Raw genomic sequence first — 22800 nt, 5'->3', positions numbered from 1 at the left:
GTGGTATAAGAATATCTAATGCAATATACACTCTGGCTACTGCATGATATAAGTAGAGTCAAGGAGTAGACCATCACATCAAATACTGTGGAAAGGTTCAGAAGTATGAATCTCTAAAGAGTATAAGCAGTTTACACCTACTTAAATTTGAAAGTGATTTTGTAAAGCTTCTGTGTAATTCCTTGAACATTTTTAATGCCTCCTGTTAATAACACATTGTGCAGACCTACCTGAGAAATATGAAGAGCTGATGCATTTCTGGTTGTTTTCTTTCAGCTCCTGAGAACCATGTCTGTGCCCAAAGGTAGAGTTCTGGATAAAAACCTGGATGAGGAAGGGTTTGAAAGTGGAGACTGTGGTGATGATGAAGATGAGTGCATTGGAGGCTCTGGTGATGGAATGATGAAAGTGAAGAATCAGCTCCGCTTCCTTGCAGGTAACTGATGAGTGCTGACCCAAATGTAATCTAAAAATGGTGATGCTCAGGAATTAAAAATAAATTGAACCCGCTCTCTGCAATTCCCTTACATTCCCTGCAACACACAGTCTCATCAACTCTTCAAGGAAAGACTATACAAGCTCTAGAAAGTGAAGTTTTCAAGTAGCCTCCTTCTTTTCCTCCCACCATTTCCAACCTTTGGTAGATTAAAAGGGTAACGTCCTGTTTTTCATTATCTAAAATGAACTGACCTAGTCACTTGGCTCTGTTTCTCGTTGGAGTTTTCCTTGGTTCTTCTCATTTATAAAAAGAAATGCATAATAAGAAATGCAAATGCATGATGAAATAACCTGTACAATAAACCCCCATGACACAAGTTTACCTATATAACAAACCTAGACATGTACCCCGAACTTAAAACAAAAGTTAAAAACAAACAAACAAACAAACAAACAAAAAGAAATGCAACCTTGGAAGTCTTCTGAAAACCAATGGTGGGATAACTTTCAAAGGAAGAGCCGTTAGCTGAGCCTCTTTTCTTAGGACGTTATGTCTATTTTGTTTTCTCACAAATAGTCTAACATAGATAGGCTATGGCACATAACTGAAGACCTACATAAAGACAAGAGTGGTAGGGCACGGTGGTTCATGCCTGTAATCCCAGCAATTTAGGAGGCTGAGGTGAGAGAATCACTTGAGCTCAGCAGTTCCAGACCAACCTGGGCAACATGATGAAATCCCGTCTCTACAAAAATACAAAAATTAGCAGGGTGTGGTGGTGCACCTATTGTCCCAGCTACTTGGGAGGATTGCTTGAGTCCAGGAGGCAGTGGTTGTAGTGGTCTGAGATTGTGCCACTGTGCTCCAGCCTGGGAGACAGAGCCAGAGTCTGTCTCAATTAAAAAAAAATAATAACAACTAAACAACAAAAGCAATAGAAAAAAGTAATATAGTACAGCTGGGGTCAAGGAGGCAAAACAACAACAAAAATTCCTTACATTTGTATTCCATATCACAGTTTAGAGTACTTTCATGTGGATAGGTATTCTTCGATTTTACAGATAATAAAACCAGGGCTCAGAGAAGAAATGAGATTGCTCTATATGGAAGAACTAGAAATCTACCTCGGGTCTTGAGACTTCCAGTGCCATTCTCTTTCTTCTGCGGTGCACAGCCTTCTCCTTAAAACCCTATCACCCATGGCCTCTGAGATGCTAAATGTTCCTGTTTCTCTGGCAGCCTCTTTCCTTCTTAGTTCTTCTTCCTAATCCTACCTGAAACTGGCTATTATCCGGATGTCCCTTCTTAAGCCTCCATCTTTTCTCTCTTCTCCAGAGAGAATGCAGATCTTGTCTACTCTCCCTCTTTCAACTTTTTCTTCTTTTTTGAGATAGGGTCTCCCTCTGTCCCCCAGGCTGGAGTGCAATGGCGCGTTCACACCTCACTGCAGCCTCGAACTCTTGGACTCAAGTGATCCTCTCACCTCAGCTTCCCAAAGTGCTGGGATTATAGGTGTGAGCCACCATGGCTGGCCTCAACTTTTTTTTATGATTTCTGTATTTATTTTTTATTAGGGTAAACAAAAATCTAACATGGAATCTGCCCTCTTAACAAACTTTTACGTGTACAGTACAATATTGTTCATTATATGCACATTGTTGTTCAACAGATCTCTAGAACATTTTCATCTTGTGTGACTAAAACTCTATGTCCATTGAACAGCAACTCCTTATTTTTCCCTCCCCCAGCCGTTAGCAACAACCATTTTACTTTCTGCTTCTGTGACTACTTTAGATACCTCATATATGGTGGAATCATGCAGTATTTGTCCTTCTGTGACTGGTTTATTTCACTTAGCATAATTTTCTCAAAGTTCATCCGTGTTGTAGCATCTAACAAGATTTCCTTCTTTTTAAGGCTGAGTAATATTCCATTGTATGTATGTACCACAATTTCTTTATCCATTCATCTATCAATGGACATGTAGATTGCTTCCACCTCTTGGCTGTTGTCAATAATCCTACAATGAACGTTCTTTAACTATTATAACACTGTGGGAAATAACTTACATAAAGTCATTACCACGAGTCTCAACTGATCTCCTAAGCTACCATCCCACATCTCCAGCTGCTTATTAATCATTTCTGACTTCACCACCACCACCCCCAACGTGATGTGTCACAAGTCAGATTTATCAACTGACCATCATTCTCCTGATCACTGAGGCTTAAACCTAAAGCCATCTTTGCTTCTTTCTTCTCCCTTGCCCTTATATGCAGTTAGGCCCCCAGTCCCTGTCGATTCTTGCTTTGTAATTTATGATTTATTCTGGACTTCTGTTAATACTTCTTTTTTTTTTTTTTTTTTTTTGAGATGGACTTTGGCCCTTGTTGCCCAGGCTGGAGTGCAATGGCACAGTCTCAGCTCACTGCAACCTCCACCTCCCGGGCTCAAGCAATTTTCCTGCCTTAGCCTCCCAAGTAGCTGGGATTACAGGTGTGCACCACCACGCCCAACTAGTTTTTTGTATTTTTAGTAGAGACAGGGTTTCTCCATGTTGGTCAGGCTGGTCTCAAACCCCTGACCTCAGGTGATCCACCCACCTCAGCCTCCCAAATCTTAGCCTGCTGGGATTACAAGCGTGAGTTACCGTGCCCAGCCCAATCCTTCCTTTCTATTCCGCCTTCACACCCTCCTGCACATACTATTGCAGACACATCCTAGGTGGTCTCCAGGCTTCTAGGCTCAGGCAGTAGTATTGAGAGCCTTAGGCTAGTAGATTAGAGGACAAAGAATTTGAGACCCAAGCAGAAGATTCCATCAAATTCATCTTGCATAGCTACCTGGTTAATCTTTTGAAGGCATCTCATACTTTCTCTGCAGCTCAGCTGCCTTCATGCCTTGAGGATAAAGCTAAGACTTCTTAGCAGAGTTCTGAGGGCCTTCTGGTCTAGCCTCAACTACCCTTCTGGCTTCATTCCCCACCACTAGCCCCCATAAGTACCCTCCACTTTGGTAAGAACAGCCATATTCATGCTCCATGAACCCCATAAACATACTGTTCTTGTTTCTATTTTCACACCATTGCCCATGTTTATTTCTTTTTTTTTTTTTTAACTTCTTTTTTTTGAGACAGAGCTCACTCACTGTGTTGCCCAGGCTGGAGTACAGTGACACAATCTTGGCTCACTGAAACCTCTCTCCCGGGTTCAAGCAATTTTCCTGCCTCAGCCTCCTGAGTAGCTGGAATTACAGGTGCACACAACCATGCCCAGCTAATTTTTGTATTTTCAGTAGAGACAGGGTTTTGCCATGTTGGCCAGGCTGGTCTCGAACTCCTGACCTTATGTGATCCCTGTCTGCCTCGGCCTCCCAAAGTGCTAAGATTACAGGCATGAGCCCCAGTGCCAGGCCTGCCCATTTTATTTCTATATAGATCGACCTTTTTTTCTTTCATCTTAAATTTTACCCATCCTTCAAGGTGCAATTCAAGTGTGATGCAGTGAAAAGAAAATAGGTCTTGGGGTAGGACAAATGTTTATTTAAATTCTTGCTCTACTTATGAGCAAGCATGCCCTGGGACAAGTTTCTTAGCCTCCTCTCTATGTCTCCATTCTGTCATCCATTAAATGGGGATCATAACCCCAACTTCATAGGACTATTAAATCAAGGGGAAACATTTATAAAGCATCTAGGCAAGTATCTGGCATACACTAGGTGTTCCATAATTGTTAGTTTCTCTCCATGAAATCTTTCATAGCCATCTCAGTCCATAGTTACCTCTGTCCTCTGAATTCATTACTAAAATGAATTCTGCCAGTGCTTTCATGAAACAGTCTACAATAGCTCCAAGGTTCCATAGGATGTAAAGTGACCACTCAGAGCCTGGCAACCTATTAGAAGAATGTTGAATAAATAATGAAAAGTAAAAATAAGAGGAACTAATGTTCATTGGACACTTATTATGCTCTAAACACTGTGCCAGGGCTTGGCATGCATTGTCTCATATCATTTTCACAATACCACTATGAGGTAGGGGTCATTACTATTCTCACTTTACAGATGATAAAATTTATGCTGGAGGTGTTCTCACTCACAGGTAGGAATTGAACAATGAGAACACTTACACACAGGGCGGGGAATATCACACACTGGGGCCTGTCATGGGGTGGTGGGAGAGGGGAGGGATAGCGTTAGGAGATATACCTAATGCAAATGACAAGTTAACGGGTACAGCACACCAACATGGCACATGTATACATATGTAACAAACCTGCACGTTGTGCACATGTACCCTAGAACTTAAAATATAATAATTAAAAAATTATGCTGGAGGAGGTGGAGTGACTTGCTTAAAGTCACATTCACGAAGGGCAGAGTCCGGATTCAGAGCCAAGAAGTCTGGTTTCAGAGGCCACTCCTTGAACAAGCCTACTCTGACTCTTTTTTCTCTGATCATCAATACAACTATAAAAGGATCAAAGTCAGCTTTGCATTTTGTTACCTGTAAAAGTTGTGGTCATCTAAAGGTTGCCCAGACAACTTACCAAAACGTTGACTGGTCCTAGCACTGATCCCTGAGACATACGACTGTTCATACTTCTCCAGAAAAGTCTATGCTTATTCCTACTTGTGCTTCCCTGACTATAAGCCACTTTCCTATCCATTTCAAAGCACTGCTCCACAATTCCATGGTGACTTAACTTGTTAAAACAGTGTTTGGCGTGGGATCTTGTCAAGGGCCTTTTCAAAATCTAAATAGATTACATCCATGGTTTCCCTTTGTCCATATACACATTTATCCTGTAAAAGAATTCTAGTCAATTTGTTAGACATGATTAACACTAAGTTCTTTATAAACTGTAAAACATTAGACAAATGGTGGTTAATTTAATTGAGAGGAAAAGTGATGCCTTGTCCCCAATGCATTACACTTGCCTAACATGTTCAGTGATCCTACCAGCCTGAAGTTCCTTGGGCCCCCTTTACAAATTCTTCTCATGGAGAGGAGACTCATTGCCAATCTGCCAAGCTCATGGTACAATAGCTATTTGGCATAATAGCTATTTGGAATGACAGGCTATATGCTTTGGTCAACTGTTACACAATTTTACCTAAAATTTGGATAGATGCCATCTGGTCCTGATGATTCATCAGCATCCATTTATTTAGTCAGCTAGACTTGGAACACCATGCACATTCACCACCATTTCATTTAGCCCTCCAAATTGCCTCCTCCAAAAGACAACTTGGGAATAAAGAGCATGGCTTGGAATATGTTAAGACTCTCTTGTATCTCCCTTTTGTCCCTGAACAGACCTTTTGCAACATGACCAGTAAGTAGTTCTATTGGCTGGCTTCCCTGGCTTACTTCTTCCCTCCTTTTGAGGCACTGAATGAAGTGCAGGACACCCAGGTTCTATTCCTGGCTTTGCTTCTCCCATGTGTCCTAAAGTGAGCCCCTTCCACTTTTGAAAAGTCAGTTTCTCCATTTGTGAAATAGAAGGAGTGCACACACAAGTCTTGCAGGGCATTCCGGTGCCAGCAGTCTGTGATTATGTTCATTTCTTTGGCTTTGATCCCTGGCAAAGTGCTTATCAGAGTCTTTTGAGGACATCTTCTTGTAAGTTTTCATCTGACCTTGCAGGTTCTCTGTTCTCTTCTCTTGAGCTATAGTTCCATATAGAAAATATCTCATTTTCCCCACTCTAACCCCCTTGACTTTTCCACCAATCTGGCAAGCTCAGCTTCTTACCAAGGGCTCCCCACATGTGGTCTTCAACACACTTGTGCATTAGGATGCTATTAAAAGTAATGACAAAAACCACAATTACTTTTGCGCCAACCTAATAATAAGGTTTTAGTCGTTTCCAGGCTTTCCGGGGTATATTCATTTATAAAACTATTCATCTCAAAGTTCCCTAAGTGTTTTCCTTACTTCTTATTTATAAATTTTACATAGAATCCTTAGAGTCTTCTTCTTTCTGATTGTTGAATTTAATTGTTGGTGGGATGACCATTGCATGATGTCTTACCCATGGTTACATCTTTGCCTGTTCCTTGCACTTCTCAGAACCAAGGGTAATGTATTTCCCTTTCCATGCGTATCCTAGTCCATTCGCACTGCTATAACAAAATGCCTTAGACTGAATAATGTATACATACTAGGAAGTTATACTTACAGTTCTGGTGGCCAGGAAGTCCAAGATGAAGGTGCCAGCATTTGGTGTCTGGTGAATGCCTTCTTCCTGCATCCTCATGTTGCAGAAGAAACAAATGCTGTGTCCTCACCTGGGGAAAGGCAGAAGGGCAAAAAAGGGACAGATGCTGTGTCCTCACATGGCAGAAGAGATGGAAAGGCAGAAAGGAGTCTACCTAGTTCTCTCCAGCACTTTTATAAGGGACTAATTCCTTCCATGAGGGCAGAGCCCTCATGGCCTAATCACCTCCTAAAAGCCCCACCTCTTCATACTGTTACATTGCTGGGGGCATTAATTTTCAACATGAATTTTGGATGGGGCACAAACATTTATCAAACTGTAGCAGTGGGATACTTCATCTCTCTCAGCCTGCTTCTGTTTCTAAAAAGTGGATATACTGCAAACTAGCACAGGAACAGAAAACCAAACACCGCATGTTCTCACTTATAAGTGGGATTGAACAATTAGAACACATGGACACAGGGAGGGGAACAACACACACCGGGGCCTGTTGGGTAGGGGATCGGGGCAGGGAGAGCATCAGGATCAATAGCTAATGCATGCTGGGCTTAATACCTAGGTGATGGGTTGATAGGTGCAGCAAACCACCATGGCACACATTTACCTATGGAACAAATCTGCATGTCTGTCACATGTATCCCAGAACTTAAAAAATATATATATATGTATGTGTATATATATATGTGTGTGTGTGTATATATATGTTTAAATGGAGACAATAATAGTTCCTATTTCATAGAGTTGTGGGGATTAAATAAAATCATCCTTGCAAAGCATTTGGCACAGTGCCTGGTATCTAGTAAGCACTCAAAAATGATATTAAAGCTACTGTTCTGTTGTTGCTGACCTGTGAGAGCTCAGAGTGCCTGTAGATGTAGATTACAATTGTCTTATGTTTGTTTGTTTGCTTGTTTGTTTGTCTAAGACCCATGAAAGACAATTACAACCAGGTAACCAACATTCAGCAACAATATCCTCTTAACCGTTGCTACTCCAAGTGGGGTCCATGGACCAGAAGCATTTGTATTATCTGGGAGCTTATTAGAAATGCAGAATCTCAGGGGCCACCTCAAGACCTACTGAATCAGAAAGCCATTTTAACAAGACCTTGGGTGATTTGTTTGCAGCCTTTTTTTTTTTTTTTTTTTTTTTTCCGACAGGATCTCACTTTGTTGCTCAGGCTGGAGTACAGTGGTGCAATCAGAACTCATTGCAGTCTCGAACTCCTAGGCTCAAGCAATCATCTTGCCTCAGCCTCCTGAGTAGTCGGGACTACAGCCACATGCCACCATGCCCAGCTAATTGTCTTATGTTTGGTAGAGATAGTGTTTTGCTTTCTTGCCCAGGCTGGTCTTAAACTCCTGGGCTCAAGCCATCCTCCCACCTCAGCCTCCCAAAGTGCTGGGATTACAGGCATGAGTCATTGTGCCCAGCCCCTTACTACATTCAAATTGGGAACTTCTGTCCTTTTAGGTTTTTTATTTTTTTTATTTTTTATTTTTTTGAGATGGAGTCTCGCTCTGTGCTCCAGGCTGGAGTGCAGTGGCGCAATCTTGGCTCACTGGAAGCTCCGCCTCCCAGGTTCATGCCATTCTCCTGCCTCAGCCTCCTGAGTAGCTGGACTACAGGCGCCCGCCACCGCGCCCGGCTAATTTTTTTGCATTTTTATTAGAGACGGGGTTTCACCGTGTTAGCCAGGGTGGTCTCGATCTCCTGACCTTGTGATCGCGCGTCTCGGCCTCCCAAAGTGCTGGGATTACAGGCGTGAGCCACCGCGCCCGGCCTCCTTTTAGGTTTAATACTTCAAGCATGTAAGAAGTCACTAAACTGCCCAACAATGAGCTAAGTATTCTAAGTGCAAGAGAACTTCAAGGCCCAGTCATCCATGTAATTGATTAGGACACTTGGGTCCTTGAGCAAGTTATTTAGCTGCTCTGAGCCTCAGTTTCCCCAGTTGTAAAATGGGCATAATCACCCTTGCCTTGCCTACTTCAATGAGTTATTGTGAAAATCAAATGTAATAATGACTAGAAAAGTGCTTTTTAACCTGCTAAGCTTTACAAATATTTAAAGCAACCATAGATGATGATTATTATTAGTCTAAAATCTCGGGAAGTCCTTTAGCTTTCTCAGCATCTCTAGCTCATGTATTTTCTGCAAAGATTAGATTTTGCCCATGAGTCTGAACACCCATGTACAGACTCCCCTCCAGAAACAGATCTTCATCTATGATGGATCTGGTGTAATAAGCTCTCTTTTTGCCAGGCTGACATCTGCAGTGTTCCTAGTTAATGACTTTCTCAAAGCCCTTCTTGTAAGCTGTTTGGGAAGCTGGCCACTCCCAGTGCTTCGGCTGGGGTAGATCCCTGAGAAACTTTGCAAACTCTGGCCAGATGTCCCAGGTTAATATGTGATGACTAAGCATCTTGACTGTCTGCCCCCTCTCCACCGTGTTCCCACTCTTACCTGCACAGAAACACACATGCACACACATGCGCATCTGCTATTGGAAACATGATTGGAACATAGAAAAAGCAACTCCCAGCAAGAAACAGCCATCTCAGAGACACCTACATTAACATTCCTCATCCTTTCTTGTCCTCACTGGACCTGTTCTTGCTCCAGCTTACCCTGCTCTGTGGGTGCAGCCAGGACATTCTAGTGATCCTAATGTCTTTATAACTGCAAGTCTCAGAACAAAAAGATGATCTTGTCTCAAGCTGGGCTGAAGACAGGGCAAAATGATGAATGAAGAAAGTGGAAACCTACTATAGAAGACAGAAACATTCCTTGTTGCTACATGGGAGTAAGAGGGGTGTGGGCTGGGGAGTACAGTTCAGGAAACACATCCTGGGCTTAGGGCTTAAACCAATTATATTAGTCTGTTCTCGTGCTGCTGATAAAGACATATGAAAGATTGGGTAATTTATAAAGGAAACAGGTTTAATGGACTCACAGTTCCACATGGCTGAGGAGAACTCACAACCATGGCAGAAGATGAAGGGAAAGCAAAGGCACGCCTTACATGGCAGTGGGCAAGAGAGAATGAGAGTCATGCAAAAGGGGAAACCCCTTATAAAACCATCAGATCAGCCAGGTGTGGTGGCTCATGCCTGTAATCCCAGTACTTTGGGAGGCCAAAGCAGGCACATAACCTGAGGGTCGGGTCTTCAAGACCAGCTTGATCAACATGGAGAAACCCTACCTCTACTAAAAATACAAAATTAGCCGGGTGTGGTGGTGCGTGCCTGTATTCCCAGCTACTCGGGAGGCTGAGGGAGGATAATGGTTTGAACCTGGGAAGCGGAGGTCGCAGTGAGCTGAGATCACACCATTGCACTCCAGCATGGACAACAAGAGCGAAACTCCATCTCAAAAAAATAAAATAAGTAACTGCATAAATAAAACCATCAGATCTCATGAGACTTATTCACTACCACAAGAATGGTATGGGAGAAACTGCCTCCATGATTCAGTTACCTCCCACAGGGTCCCTCTCACAACATGTGGGAATTATGGGAGCTACAATTCTAGATGAGATTTGGGTGGGGACACAGTCAAACAGTATCACCAATATTAAAAGCAAATGACTGTTTATTGCCCTTGGTACACAGATATTTCTCATAGAAATGCTTGCCTTCAAGAAACTTTCAGTCTCTCAGATGTCAGTGTGGGGACTGCAAAGAGAAAATCTGCCACTTGTTGCTTGACAGGGGGTGACTGGTCCCTTTTGCCATTCTTCTGTTGTCATCTCCAAGTGCTATGGGGGAAAGCAGTGGTCTGCCTCTGGCTAGTCACTTCTTCCCAGCAGTACTGTGGAGGAAGCCTTTAAGATTTCACAGCTGTGAGCCCCATTTAAGGTAATATAATTAGTATTATTTAATATCATTGGATTATAACTTATTATTTAAGCTGTCTGTAGCATATATTCCCTTTTTGTAGTTACCTTATAATCTGAAAGCAAAATAAAAATAACCTCAAGTAAAACAGCAATTAGGAAATATTTTCATAAGCCAATTATCTTTATTCTTTTTTTTTTTTTTTTTTTTTTACTGGATCAAGTGTAACCTTACACTTCTACTCCTAATAAGCCTGCGCACATAGGAAAGGTGAAGGACACTTCAATGGCTTAAGCGTTCTTCTAAAGTGTCAAGTCAAACCTTCATAAATGTAGGCTGGTAGTCATTTTGTATTAATAAATTCATTAATTTTAATAGAGTGGTCTGGTGAAAAGGGCCATTGGAACTTTATGATAGGCCTTTTACCATGAGTGACAACTGCAAAATATTAATGATTTAGATCAAATTATGTTGCCTGCTGAAAAATGAGTAGGAAGCTTGTAGGGAAATGAAATGTCCTGGGTTTTGTTTGTTTGTTTGTTTTTTGATTTTTAAATGGGAAAGTTGTTAGGTCCTATGCAGACCTCGGAATACATTAGATACAGTAATATATCTATTTATACTACCCTGTTGGTAACAAGTCCAGGAATAAATTGTGGCAGTTTTACCAAAATGTATTTTATAGTGTGAGTAACCCAATTCTACTTCCTTTGTGCTCTTTGGAAATGCACCGTTCAGATCTTTGTCACATAAGTTGTAGATTGCTTCCTGCTAAGTAAGCCACCCCTGGAACTCTCAGGCAAGATCTTGTAGTGACTCCCTCCAAACTTATTTCTTGGGATATCAGCCCCTCCAACATGTGACCTCAGTGCAAGGGACCCCATGTCATCCACTGGGAGGGAGATCCCATCTGTTGGGCAAATGAGACACCTTCTTACCCTTAGACTGTTGAAGTTCGAGATGTAAAGGGAAAGGCATCACTTCTACAGAGTCTAACAAACTGGGTCCCAATTCTGTGTCTGCCACTTCCCAATGTTGTGACTTTGGACAAAGTCACTCAGTTCCTCTGAACCTCGGTTTCCTTACTTGCAAAAATGGTGATAAAATATTTCCTGACCTACCCACCTCATAAGTTGCTGAGTGAAACACATGAGATAATGGATGTAACATATTTTATAAACTTTAAAGCATCATATCCATTTAGGATAATATTATTAATATTGTTCAGGGTTAGAACTTAAATTATAATTTTAGCTAAAGGCTTTTGGTGAATAAAACTAAACTAAGTTTCAAATGTCTAAGCCAATAATTTTCATTATAAATGTGCTAGTCTTATACACTGTTGGTGGCAATATACACTAGTACAGCCACTATAAAGAACAGTGTGGAGATTCTTCAAAAAACTACAAATAGAACTACCATATGATCCAGCAATCCTACTACTGGGCATTTACTCAAAGGAAAGGAAACCAATATATTGAAGAGACATCTGCACCCCCATGTTTAGTGCAACAGTATTCACACTGGCCAAAATATGGACTCAACCTTGGTTTCCAACAACAGATGAATGCATAAAGAAAATACAGTGTATAGACACTGTGGAATACTATTCATCCATAAAAAAAGAAGGAAATCCTGTCATTCCAGGCCATGTGAATGGAACTGGAGGACATTGTGTTAATTGAAATAAGCTGGTAACAAAAAGTTAAACACCACATGTTCTCATTCATATATGAAAACTAAAAAAAGTTGATCTCATAGAAATAAAAAGTAGAACAGAGGTGGGGTAGGGAGAGATATGTTGAAGGATACAAAATTGCAGCTAGATAAGAGGAATAAGTTCCAGTGTTCTAGAACCACTGTGGGATGACTATAGTTAACAATAATATGTAGTTTCAAATAGCCGAAGGAGGATATTGAATGTTCCCAGCACAAAGAAATGATAAGTGTTTGAGATGATGGATATGCCAATGACCCTTGATGGATAATGACCCTGATCTGATCAGTATATATTAAATGAAACAAAACATCACCATGTACCCCATAAATATATACAATTATTACATGTCAGTTAAAAATAAAAAAAGAAGGAATCTCTGAAAAAAAGATGTTCTCCATCATTTCCATCCCCAAAGGTGGCATTTTAAATTACTCATTAACTTGTTTTTAGCCCAGGGTGATTTCAAGTGAGAACAAATTTGAACAATGACAAATATGTCTGCTGAGCTGTACAAATAACCACATAGTCACAACAGTAGTAGTCACTTACATCTTGAAAGAATCACAGCTAGTTATGTTTTGTTTTCTTTGCTGCTAGTGGGGCGGTAAGGGCATGGGTGGACAACGAGTTGGGGAGAAAGGGCCTCTGATTTTTTCTATTCTATCTCGCTCTGAGCTACAAGCAATCTGCTTTCATGTTTTGATCTTTTCTTTTAGAGATCAAATGTCATAGGGAAGCTGAAGGAAGCAAAGCTCACCATAATAGCACTTTTCACACAGATACAGACCAGGTGGTTCTCGCTAATCAATTGACAAGACAGCCAATCCCAGCTCACCCTAGAGCTTTGCGAAGCTCCCAGGGCTCACAAAGGGGACTTTAGCAGTGATATTACCTGCCAATTGAGTATACCAAGAAAGAGGCCTTCCCCATGCTTTAGTGTTGGCTAGGGAATTACTATAGGTAATCTGGTGATAGATGAGAATGAGCAAAGGTTAAAACTTCCCATAAAGTTATCGTAACTCAGGATACCTTAGGGAGTTTGTTTCTTATTATTTGGAAGGAGATATTCTGAGATTTGCTTTTCTAGGTGTGCTGTGCTGTGATACTTTCCCATCTGAACCAGTAGGCTGTAAGGCTTTTATCAGGAATAATACTGTAAAAGTTGTACTTGCTGGTAGGCCTTACGCATAACTCTCTAAGAATTGGGTAAGTATTAGGGATATTGTGAGCAATTTAGTGCCATTGTATTACATTTTCTAATCAATCTTCAAATTAAGAGGAAACTGTTGAACAGATGAATTTGACTAAGTGGTGTAATTGATTTTCTTTGGACAGAAGCCATGTTGGCCAGTTTCATGACAGCCTCAACTAAAATGTGGTAATTTAGCCAAGTATTGGTAGAAAGGAAAGGGATGGAGAGGTTCCGCATTCATCTGGTGGGAAAGTAGAGAAGGATCCAGCAAGAAAGTGGCAAGCCCGAAGCCTCTCGCTGAGCTGCCAAACAGAAGTGAAGCAGTCCCTGTAGGATAACATCCCCGAGGGATCTGGGAGTGCAGACTTACATGCCAGCAAAAGGAAAGTGCTCCCCGCAAGAAGAAATAACATAGCAGAAAGAGAGAAATGTAGAGATGTCTAATTAAACCTGTGCTGCCATCCAAAGTTTCCATGATAAACAATGATCTCCTAGGGGGTTCAAATCAGAAACAAGGAATCATGAGCGTGCAGAGTGAGACAGAAGCTGGAAAGATCTAGTGTGGATAGTCCTGGTGGCTGCAGGTAGAGATCAGGAATAAAGTGAGGGCTGAGGTCCTGCTCAGAGAGGGGGAGGGATGTGGAGCCATCCGATGCCCTGCAATCATTGACTTTCCATAAGGCCCCTTAAACTGTACACATGTGCACACAGGTGCTGTCAAATCTCTCCAATTCAGACAGTGCAGTCCTCTAGGTTTTTCTAACATGGCAAAAAGAACAAAGATGTAGCCATCACCTCCCCTCTTTCCTTTATTCGTCTGTGCCAGTTACAAGGAGATTTCCCATTCGCACTGGTAGGAACGAAATTACTGGCAAGTTTTTGTGTGGTTACTTTTTCTGAAGGGAAACCTTGTTATAGATCTTGCCTGTGTACACACCTGCCTAAAAGATATTTAATGATTCTTATCATTTCCAAATATACTTTCTGAGTTTTTTAAAAAGTGCCTTTTAGTCTGTTTTTGTTTTTGTTTTTTACAATTCTAATGTGAATGTCTGATGGTAAATAAGCTTTTAAGGTGAGAACACGAGCACCAGCACAGACAGAATCTTTTACTTTGTAGCTCATTGGTGGACTGAAGCAGTAATATAATTACCAAGTAAATAAAAATGGAGTAGAAGCCAGGCACAGTGGCTCACACCTGTAATCCCAGCAGTTTGGGAGGCCAGGGTAGATGGATTGCTTGAGCCTAGGAGTTCGAGATCAGCCTGAGCAACATGGTGAAACCCCGTCTCTACCAAAAACCCAAAAATAACCAGGCATGGTGGTGAGCACCTGTCATCCCAGCTACTCAGGAGGGTGAGGCATGAGAATCGCTTGAACTTGGGAGGTGGAGGTTGCAGTGAGCCGAGATCTAGCCACTGCACTTCAGCCTGGGTGACAGAGTGAGAATCTGTTTTAAAAAGAAAAAACAAAAATGGAGTAGAGGCTATTCTACAAATTCAGGTATCCGAGGACAGTCTAGGTTAGAGCAGGAGGAAATCTCACGAGCACCTTCAGGATGAGCTTCAGAGGAGAGTGGTTTCTCCAATTAACAGTGAACTCCTCGGAGGGTTGAAAGCAAGTATTTTTCATCCTGTGTATACACTTCACAGTTCTCAATCACCTATTCTCCTTCCCTCCATGCTGTTCAGTGACTCTCACTTCGTACATATTTCGTAAATATTCAGTTATGGATGTGTAATGTTTACTTTTCACATTTGCTTCCTTTGGTCCCATATTCGATAGGGCAACAGTGTGCTTCACCTTCACTGCATCTTAAACTAGCTTCCTCAAAGTGTCCTCAACTTTTAGCAGCCGTATTTGTGAGCAAAGAAATCTGAGATCCCTGTTCCAGTCAACACAGGAGTAAGGACTCAGCTGAGTGGGGGAAGGCACAGCATGTGAAACATAGGGTGTTTGTAGCCTCCTGTGCATCCTGAAAAGAGAGAGACAGATGGGAAAGATTCTGCACACAGGGACAGTGGGAGGATGGTGAAAAGAAGTAACAGTGTTCAGTCTACATGAGAGAAGAATTAGGAAGATATGAATGTTGTCTTCTAATGGTAAGAGGTCTTGCATATGGAAGAGGAGAGTAGATCTGGAGCCAATGCATGACATTTACAAGGAGACATATTTTGGCTAACAGAAAGATGAACTATTTCTTTGAGCTATTCCTCAATTGAATGGATTGCTGTGAGAAACAATCAGCTTCCTGACTTTGAAAGTATTTGACTAGAGAATAAATAAGCATATCAGGCCAAGTGCAGTGGCTCACGCGTGTAATCCCAGCACTTTGGGAGGCCGAGGCAGGCAGATCACTTGAGGCCAGGAATTCGAGACCAACCTAGCTAACATGGCAACATCCTGTCTCTACTAAAAATACAAAAATTAGCCAGCCATGGTGGCGCACACCTGTAATCCCAGCTGCTCAGGAGGCTGAGGTGGGAGAATTGCTTGAACCCAGGAGGTGGAGGTTGCAGTGAGCTGAGATCGCACCACTTCACTCCAGCCTGGGCAACAGAGTGAGACTGCATCTCAAAACAAAACAACAAAAAAAAGAATAAGAAATATTGGCTGGGTGGGACTCAGGTGTCAGAGAGTGGACAGATACGTACATCATGATGGACTTTTGACTTCCAGGGTCCTGAATAGCTCTGAGGGGCTAAAATTTTATGACGTAAACATGTAAATAGAACAAAAGAGAATCAATATGGTGGAGCAAACCACTGAGGCCATTTTTCAGGCTGGGGGAAAGAAAGAGGAGTGGAGAAAAGAATCTCTGTGGTTGTCCATCTATGAGCATATGTCACCAATTATGATTTTCTGTAACTATTTTCCTAAGAAAACAGATCCTTACTAATGGCAGAGACTTTTCCAGGGAGCAATTCTTCTGAATGTCTTCTGTCATTCACAGCCTCCAGATTTGTTTTGCCACTATAAGAATCTAGTTCTCATTTCTCCCCAATTATTTCCAGGCTTGTGGCCGTCCTGCCCCATGTTAGAAAAGCAAACCTGGGAGAGACCCCTTCCCCTGGCTACAAGCAGTTAGTGCTGATGGCTGTATTGTCAATATCAAGGTTGTCCGGTTCACACTCATCCCCTGTACCACTCTCTCCCTTCTGATTCTGCCCACACAAAATAGACCAGTGCATCTCAAGTTATCTATGACGAAGGGCCCAGGGTTTGTTTGGTTGTTTGTTTTTTTCGTTCCTCCCAATTCTGTCGTGGACCAATATCTTTGTAGAAAATAATAAAACTAAATTACCAGAAAGATAAAATGACCAAAGAAAAAAACCCTATAAAATACAAGCCATACTTTTTAATTATGAGATTCAACAGACCTAAAAATCTCTGTCAAATTGCTATAAAAGTTTCAAAGTGCTTACTTTCAATGTCTGTACTTATCTTCTTGCAGATTAGCAATAAATAGCAGAGCAGTAGCCCACACATTGAGTAGGGAGATGTAGCCTGCTCTGTGTGTCTCTGCCTTGTATTCCTCCTCACCTTGGATCTCATGGTGGGAAACACTCAAAAGCAGTCTAAAAGGAGTGAGGGAAGTGGTGTACTAGAACTGGCTTGCACTGGTTCACAAGAACCAATTGTTAAATTTTCAGAATTCCTGTGAGCCAGTTGTTAAACATGGCCATTACTAAAAATTAAATTGTATAAATTTATAATGAAATAAATTCTATTAAACAAAAAAAAAACTGAAGACTCATCACGTCCTAATTATTTTATTGCATTTTTAATTATCTCTACTCTTGAGGTTATATGTCTATTGTGTGTGTATGTGTGGTGGAAATAATACATACTCTTGCAATTCTGTACTCAGTGTGGTCACATTGGTAGCTTGAAGCTGGCCAGGATAGAAATATTTACACCACAGAAATCAGGAAGAAGCTACAAATCAGGGCTTGATTTATTATTTTGTTGATTGTCTAGACTCTAGACTTAAGAAAGTGATAGGAGAAAATGTTAATAGCACAAAATAAACTTAAAATCATGTTGTCTCTGTAGCCATTACATTGTGAATGGCACAAAAAAAATTGAAGAAATATTCTTCCAGTATTTGAAAACTATTATCCAATTCAGTAAAGAAGTTGCTCCTATCACTGATGGAGTGAAGTTCTGACTCCATTGGAGCTGGAGCACTAATAATAATAGTGTTATTTCACTTTTGTGTTGCCTCTTGGTGTATTCCAATATATCAACCAGTATTCTTGTAGGAACTACACGTGCTCATCAGTCACAACCCTAGTTTGACTCCAGTTGCAAGAGCCTGAACAAAAGTCAATGAAAGCATTCTGTGAGAACTAATTGGCTAAATAAAATTTGTAATGAAGAGCATTTTATGTTTTTATCTGTAAATTGTAAGATGCTGCACATCCTTTATTCCAATAACATTAAAAATAACCTGACATGCATACTTCCTTTTTTGAGAGCCAGTTGTTAAATATTTACCAGCTTACCCCTGGGTAAGACAAGACATTTAGAGGATTTATTTTCCTTCGTTTATCCTTAAAGGTTCTAAGCTTAAATCAATAGCTCTTGCCACCATGAGTGAGAGAAAATTTCTGTCTCCCAAAGTTATGCTGGCAAAATAAAGAGCCCCTCATTTTCAGTGATACTGACTTCTAGGAATCCCAAACTTGGAAACTTTCTTAACTTGAATCTGTAAGATCCATAAACTTTTTTCCTCAAAACTTCTTATTCCCTGTTGAGGTTCGGGAGCTCCCTCTGAAATTTCTCTGCTAACCAATGGAAATCTCATCAGTCCCATCCCAAACCTGGATAGTATTCTTGCAGGTCAGTTCACTGGAGCACCCAGGTGAGGACCACTTTTAGAGTTCAGCCTCACTGTAGAAGATGGCATTAAGACAAATGTATACCGTGTGCCAGTATTAACCTTGGTTTCATAGAGTTCAAGTGGAACTCCTAATATCAGGTTACATTTTGTTGGCTCGGTAATCATTTTTTGAACCACCGACCATATGGGCAGAGGTTGGGAAGAAAGCTAAATTTGGAACACACTCCCACTCTCCTGTTCAACATTTCTTTCTTGTTTGTACAGGGAGGCAACATATTACTCATACTCACATACAGTACCAACTGCTAGAGGACTAAGAAATGAGATTCTCCCAAAATGTGGTCGGATCACTGGAGATTTTCTATACAAATATGCAGCAGTTCAGTAAGAACATCTGTGCTCTGCTTCTGCAGATGTCAGAACCTGTCTGTGACACACAGCACTAGAAGACTAAATTGATAATGAAAAGGAACCCAGGGATTTCATGCCTGTGGGTTCATAAATTCTTTATCATTTTTAGTCCACATGCAGAGATAGCACCTTTCTGCACTGATATCTTTTTGATTCAGGCATTTTTAGAGTGTGGAGCCATGAATGTCTCTCCATTTAGTTTTTCTTCTTCTAGCTTTCCTTCTCCCCACACACCACTTCATATGGAATGATAGTTGGAACAAAGAAGATGGATGCTTTGGGAGAAAAACAATAATGATTTGGGCGGTATCTGTGGAAATAATGCACATTTCTTTCAGCTCTAGGGCTTTCTAAACCTAAGTACACAAGTTGTACTTTAGCCTAAAGCAGCTGAAGGTCAGTGCCTCCAAGGGGTTTAGAAACATGTTCAACTTAAGGAATGAAAGTTAGTCTGCCTTCCTTCAAGGAGAGGTTGTAGTCTTCTCACCAATAGCCAGCTTGGAGTCATAAGGGCATTCTCCTTGCTGTCCCTAAATTCTAGGCATGAATGAGGAATAGTGAAACCAAATCCCTTAGCTCAGTCTTTCCTAATCTGGCCCCAACCTACGTCTCCAATCTTTTCTCTCTCTAACCCCTACTCCATCCTATGCTCCAACTACCTTAAAGTTTTCACTGTTGCCAAACTTGCTATTCTGTTCCTTCAGGACTGCCAGGCCTTTGTAAAGTCTTGTATCTGTAATATACATAAAGCAGTTAGCCCAGTGCCCATGCCTTGGTAGGTTCCCATAAATAGTGGCTGTTAATATTCTGCACATGCTGTCCTGTTAGCCCATAGTTGTTTCCCCTTTTGTACCTTTAAAACTCAGTTCAGGCTGGGCATGGTGGCTTACTTCTGTAATCCCAGCACTGTGGGAGGCCAAGGTGGAAGGATCACTTGAGCCCAGGAGTTTGAGACCAGCCTGGGCAACATGGTGAAACCCTGTCTCTACAAAAAATTAACTGGGTGTGATGGTGGGAACCTGTAGTCCCAGCTACTCCAGAGGTCATGGTGAGAGGATCGCTTGAACTCAGGAGGTTAAGGCTGCAGTGAGCTATGATCGTGCCACTGCACTCCAGCCAGCCTGGACGACAGGGTGAGAATGTCTCAAAAAAAAAAAAAATTAAAATTAAAATAAAAAACTCAGTTCAGATACATCTCCTTCCTCAGTGACACCTAGCCCTAGGCAGAGTGCTCCATTAATACGCTTCAAGCATTTACCAACATGATGGTCAGGTAATTCCTAGTGCCTGGGACCTAATTGGTGCTCAATAAGTGTTTGTTGCATGGCCCTGGCCATACAAAAATGAATAAGCAAAGTACCTGCCCATAAAAGTTCCTAGTGTAGTTGGAGATCTTTGGGGGTGGTGGGCAATGGGAAGGGCACAGACACCTAACTGGATCATTGTAATGTAAAGCGGTTAAAGCACTGATTGCAGTATGTACAGGGAGTTGTGGAAACACAAAGGTAAAGCTTCACACCCAGTCTTGGGTGGTTAGAAACTGAGCTGAGTCTGAAACAATGTGTAGGGGTCAGGTGGAAAGGGAAGAAAATTGCAGGCTGGCGGGATAGTATGAGCAATGACTTGGAGATGAGAAAGAGCACGGTGGTTCTGAAAATGACATGTACTTTGGTGTGACTAGAGTAGAGAAGCAAGAGGCGAGGCTGGAAGATTTGTTAGGGGTCCCATCATGAGGGCCTTCTCTGCCTTGTTAAGGAGCTTGGTCTTGATCCTGTAGCAGGGTCTATACATTCACAACATATGGGCCATTAGCTTCCCCAACCCCCATCCCTCTCCATAGCAGACATTCATAATCATAGCACCCCACTCCACTGAGCCCAGATGTGACATCCTAATCCTTCTGAACATAGCACTACAGGAAAACATCACCAAAAGATTGAAGGCCTGAAAGCAGCACTCTGGTTTACTGCCTTCAAACCTTTGGTTTGGTTTGGTGTTTTGTTTTGTTTTGTTTTTTGTTTTGAGACAGGGTCTCCCTCTGTCACCCAGGCTGGAGTGCAGTGGCACAATCATGGCTCACTTCAGCCTCAAACTCTGGTGCTCAAACAATTCTCTCACCTCAGCCTCCTAAGTACCTGGGACTACAGGCATGTGCCACCATGCCTGGTTAATTTTTTTTATTTGTAGAGATGAGATTTTGCCATGTTGCCCAGGCTTAAACTCCTGGGCTCAAGCAATCCACCCACCTCAGTCTCCCAAAGTGCTGGAATTGCAGGCATGAGCCACCATGCCCGGCCAAAGAAAGGTTGTAAGCATGCTGGGAGTTTGAGGGGGCAAGTGAGTGCAAGTGAAGGGAGAAGGCTGACATGATCAGAATTGCATTTTGGAAATCTCTTTCTGGGGGAGTAGATGAAGATGCAGATTTAAGAAGAAGAATCAGCAAGACCCGTCTATTTAGATGTGGCAGAGTGAGGGAGAAAGAGTTGTCAAGGATGAGGTCATTGTTTCCACCTTGGGCAAATGGGCAGATGCCAGTGCCATTCAGAGAGAAAGCATGGAGGAGGTAATGATAGGGTTGGCACAATAATAATAGCTCATATTTTTTGAGTGCTTACTATGTGCCAGGCATGGTTTTAAGCATTTTATGTGTATAAACTCATTATATCCTCCCAGTAACCCTGTGGCATGGGTACCATTATTATTTGTTTTGTAGAAGAAGAAGATACACAGAATACTGAAGAGCTAACACAATCAAGGGCACTAAGGGAGAATGTTAGAATGAGAAAAGCTGAAAACCCACACTTGAGTCATTTGGAGGAATATGGATAGAGCCAGCCAGTTCGCTAGGCACCCATGCTAGGGTTTATCAGTTCATCTTTAATGTTTTGGAAACCAAAGGATTTATCATTCTTGGAAGAGGCCCACTTAGATGTGTATAAATCCTTCCTGCCCTTACCACATCTGTTCTACTCACAGGGGCAAACATCAGTAGGAATACGAATTAAAACAAGCCTGTCCAAATGATGACCTAAATGATTTCCAAATGAATCTTCAAATATAAACTACATCCAGCATTCTTAAAATTAAAATAGTTTGAGGGGTGGCTAGTTGCCCAGACTCCCCCAGAGCACCTCATTTGACGAATGCTATAATAAAAACACTTCCACCCACTCCACCCTGAATATTAAAAGGGCAAGGTTAGGAAGGGTATTGAATTTTAAGAGAATACATCACATTAAATTGTGCTGTTTTTTTCTAATAATTAACCCTTTCTTGTTTTAATAATTACACTGTATACATATATGGGTACGTATATGTATGTAAATGTATATATTTATGCAATTTGTTTAATAACTTTGCACTTTGCAAAGCACTTTCTCGTGCTGTGTTTGAGTGTTACAGGAGCTTAATTACTTTAAGGAACAGGCTATTTCCTTAATATAAAGCTTAATTACTTAAAATAAAAAGCTTAATTACTTTAAGGAACAGGCTATTTCCTTAAAATAAAATTTAAGGAATTCCTTAAATTCCTTAATTACTTTAAGGAACAGGGTATTTCAATGACTAATAGACGTGTTGCCATTTTCATCTTAGCTTCATGTCTGACTCTTGCTATCTGGGCTGTGTCAGTATTGCAGTGTGAGCACTACCAAGAGTCAAGGTACTTTAGCCAGGAAGGGATGAATGTCCATGCCCCATGGCCTGAACATGTAGCTCAACATTAGAGTCAAGGTGAACTGAGGACTGAAAAGCTGAGGTTTTCAGACCTGTCCGCCATATTTGCTGTTAATCCTGAACTCAGATCGTGAGATCATGGATTTGCTAATGATTCCATAGTGTCCTCTGGAACAGCTATAAATAAACTAGAAATATGCAATTTTTGCCTGAACATGTCATTCCCATAAACACGTCTTTACCCCAACTCAGGCCATTACATCTGCTTGTGATGTCTTCAGTTCTTCTGTCCTGAAGCCTGCCAGTAATTCAAGACCCTCCTACACAAAACGTATTCTTTTTTTTTTTATTTTTTTTATTTTTATTATACTTTAAGTTCTAGGGTACATGTGCATAATGTGCAGGTTTGTTACATATGTATATTTGTGCCATGTTGGTGTGCTGCACCCATCAACTC

At 41.4% G+C, this 22800-nt stretch overlaps 1 protein-coding gene across 4 annotated transcripts in view; it reads left to right on the top strand.

The window, feature by feature from the left end:
• The window catches only part of GPC3 (glypican 3), a 470409-nt gene that overhangs the window by 398742 nt on the left and 48867 nt on the right, over nt 1–22800 (top strand). For all 4 annotated transcript variants that reach the window (XM_011930705.1, XM_011930704.1, XM_011930703.1 and 1 more), the window contains one exon: nt 277–436. In XM_011930705.1, the coding sequence (XP_011786095.1) occupies nt 277–436 (160 nt within the window). The remainder of the gene's footprint in view (nt 1–276; nt 437–22800) is intronic.

This window comes from Colobus angolensis, unplaced genomic scaffold, assembly GCF_000951035.1.
Source record: "Colobus angolensis palliatus isolate OR3802 unplaced genomic scaffold, Cang.pa_1.0 Scaffold88, whole genome shotgun sequence".
NCBI classification, from domain to species: domain Eukaryota; kingdom Metazoa; phylum Chordata; class Mammalia; order Primates; family Cercopithecidae; genus Colobus; species Colobus angolensis.
Note: the sequence above shows the minus strand (reverse complement) of the source record. Positions and strands in the feature narration are given on the sequence as shown.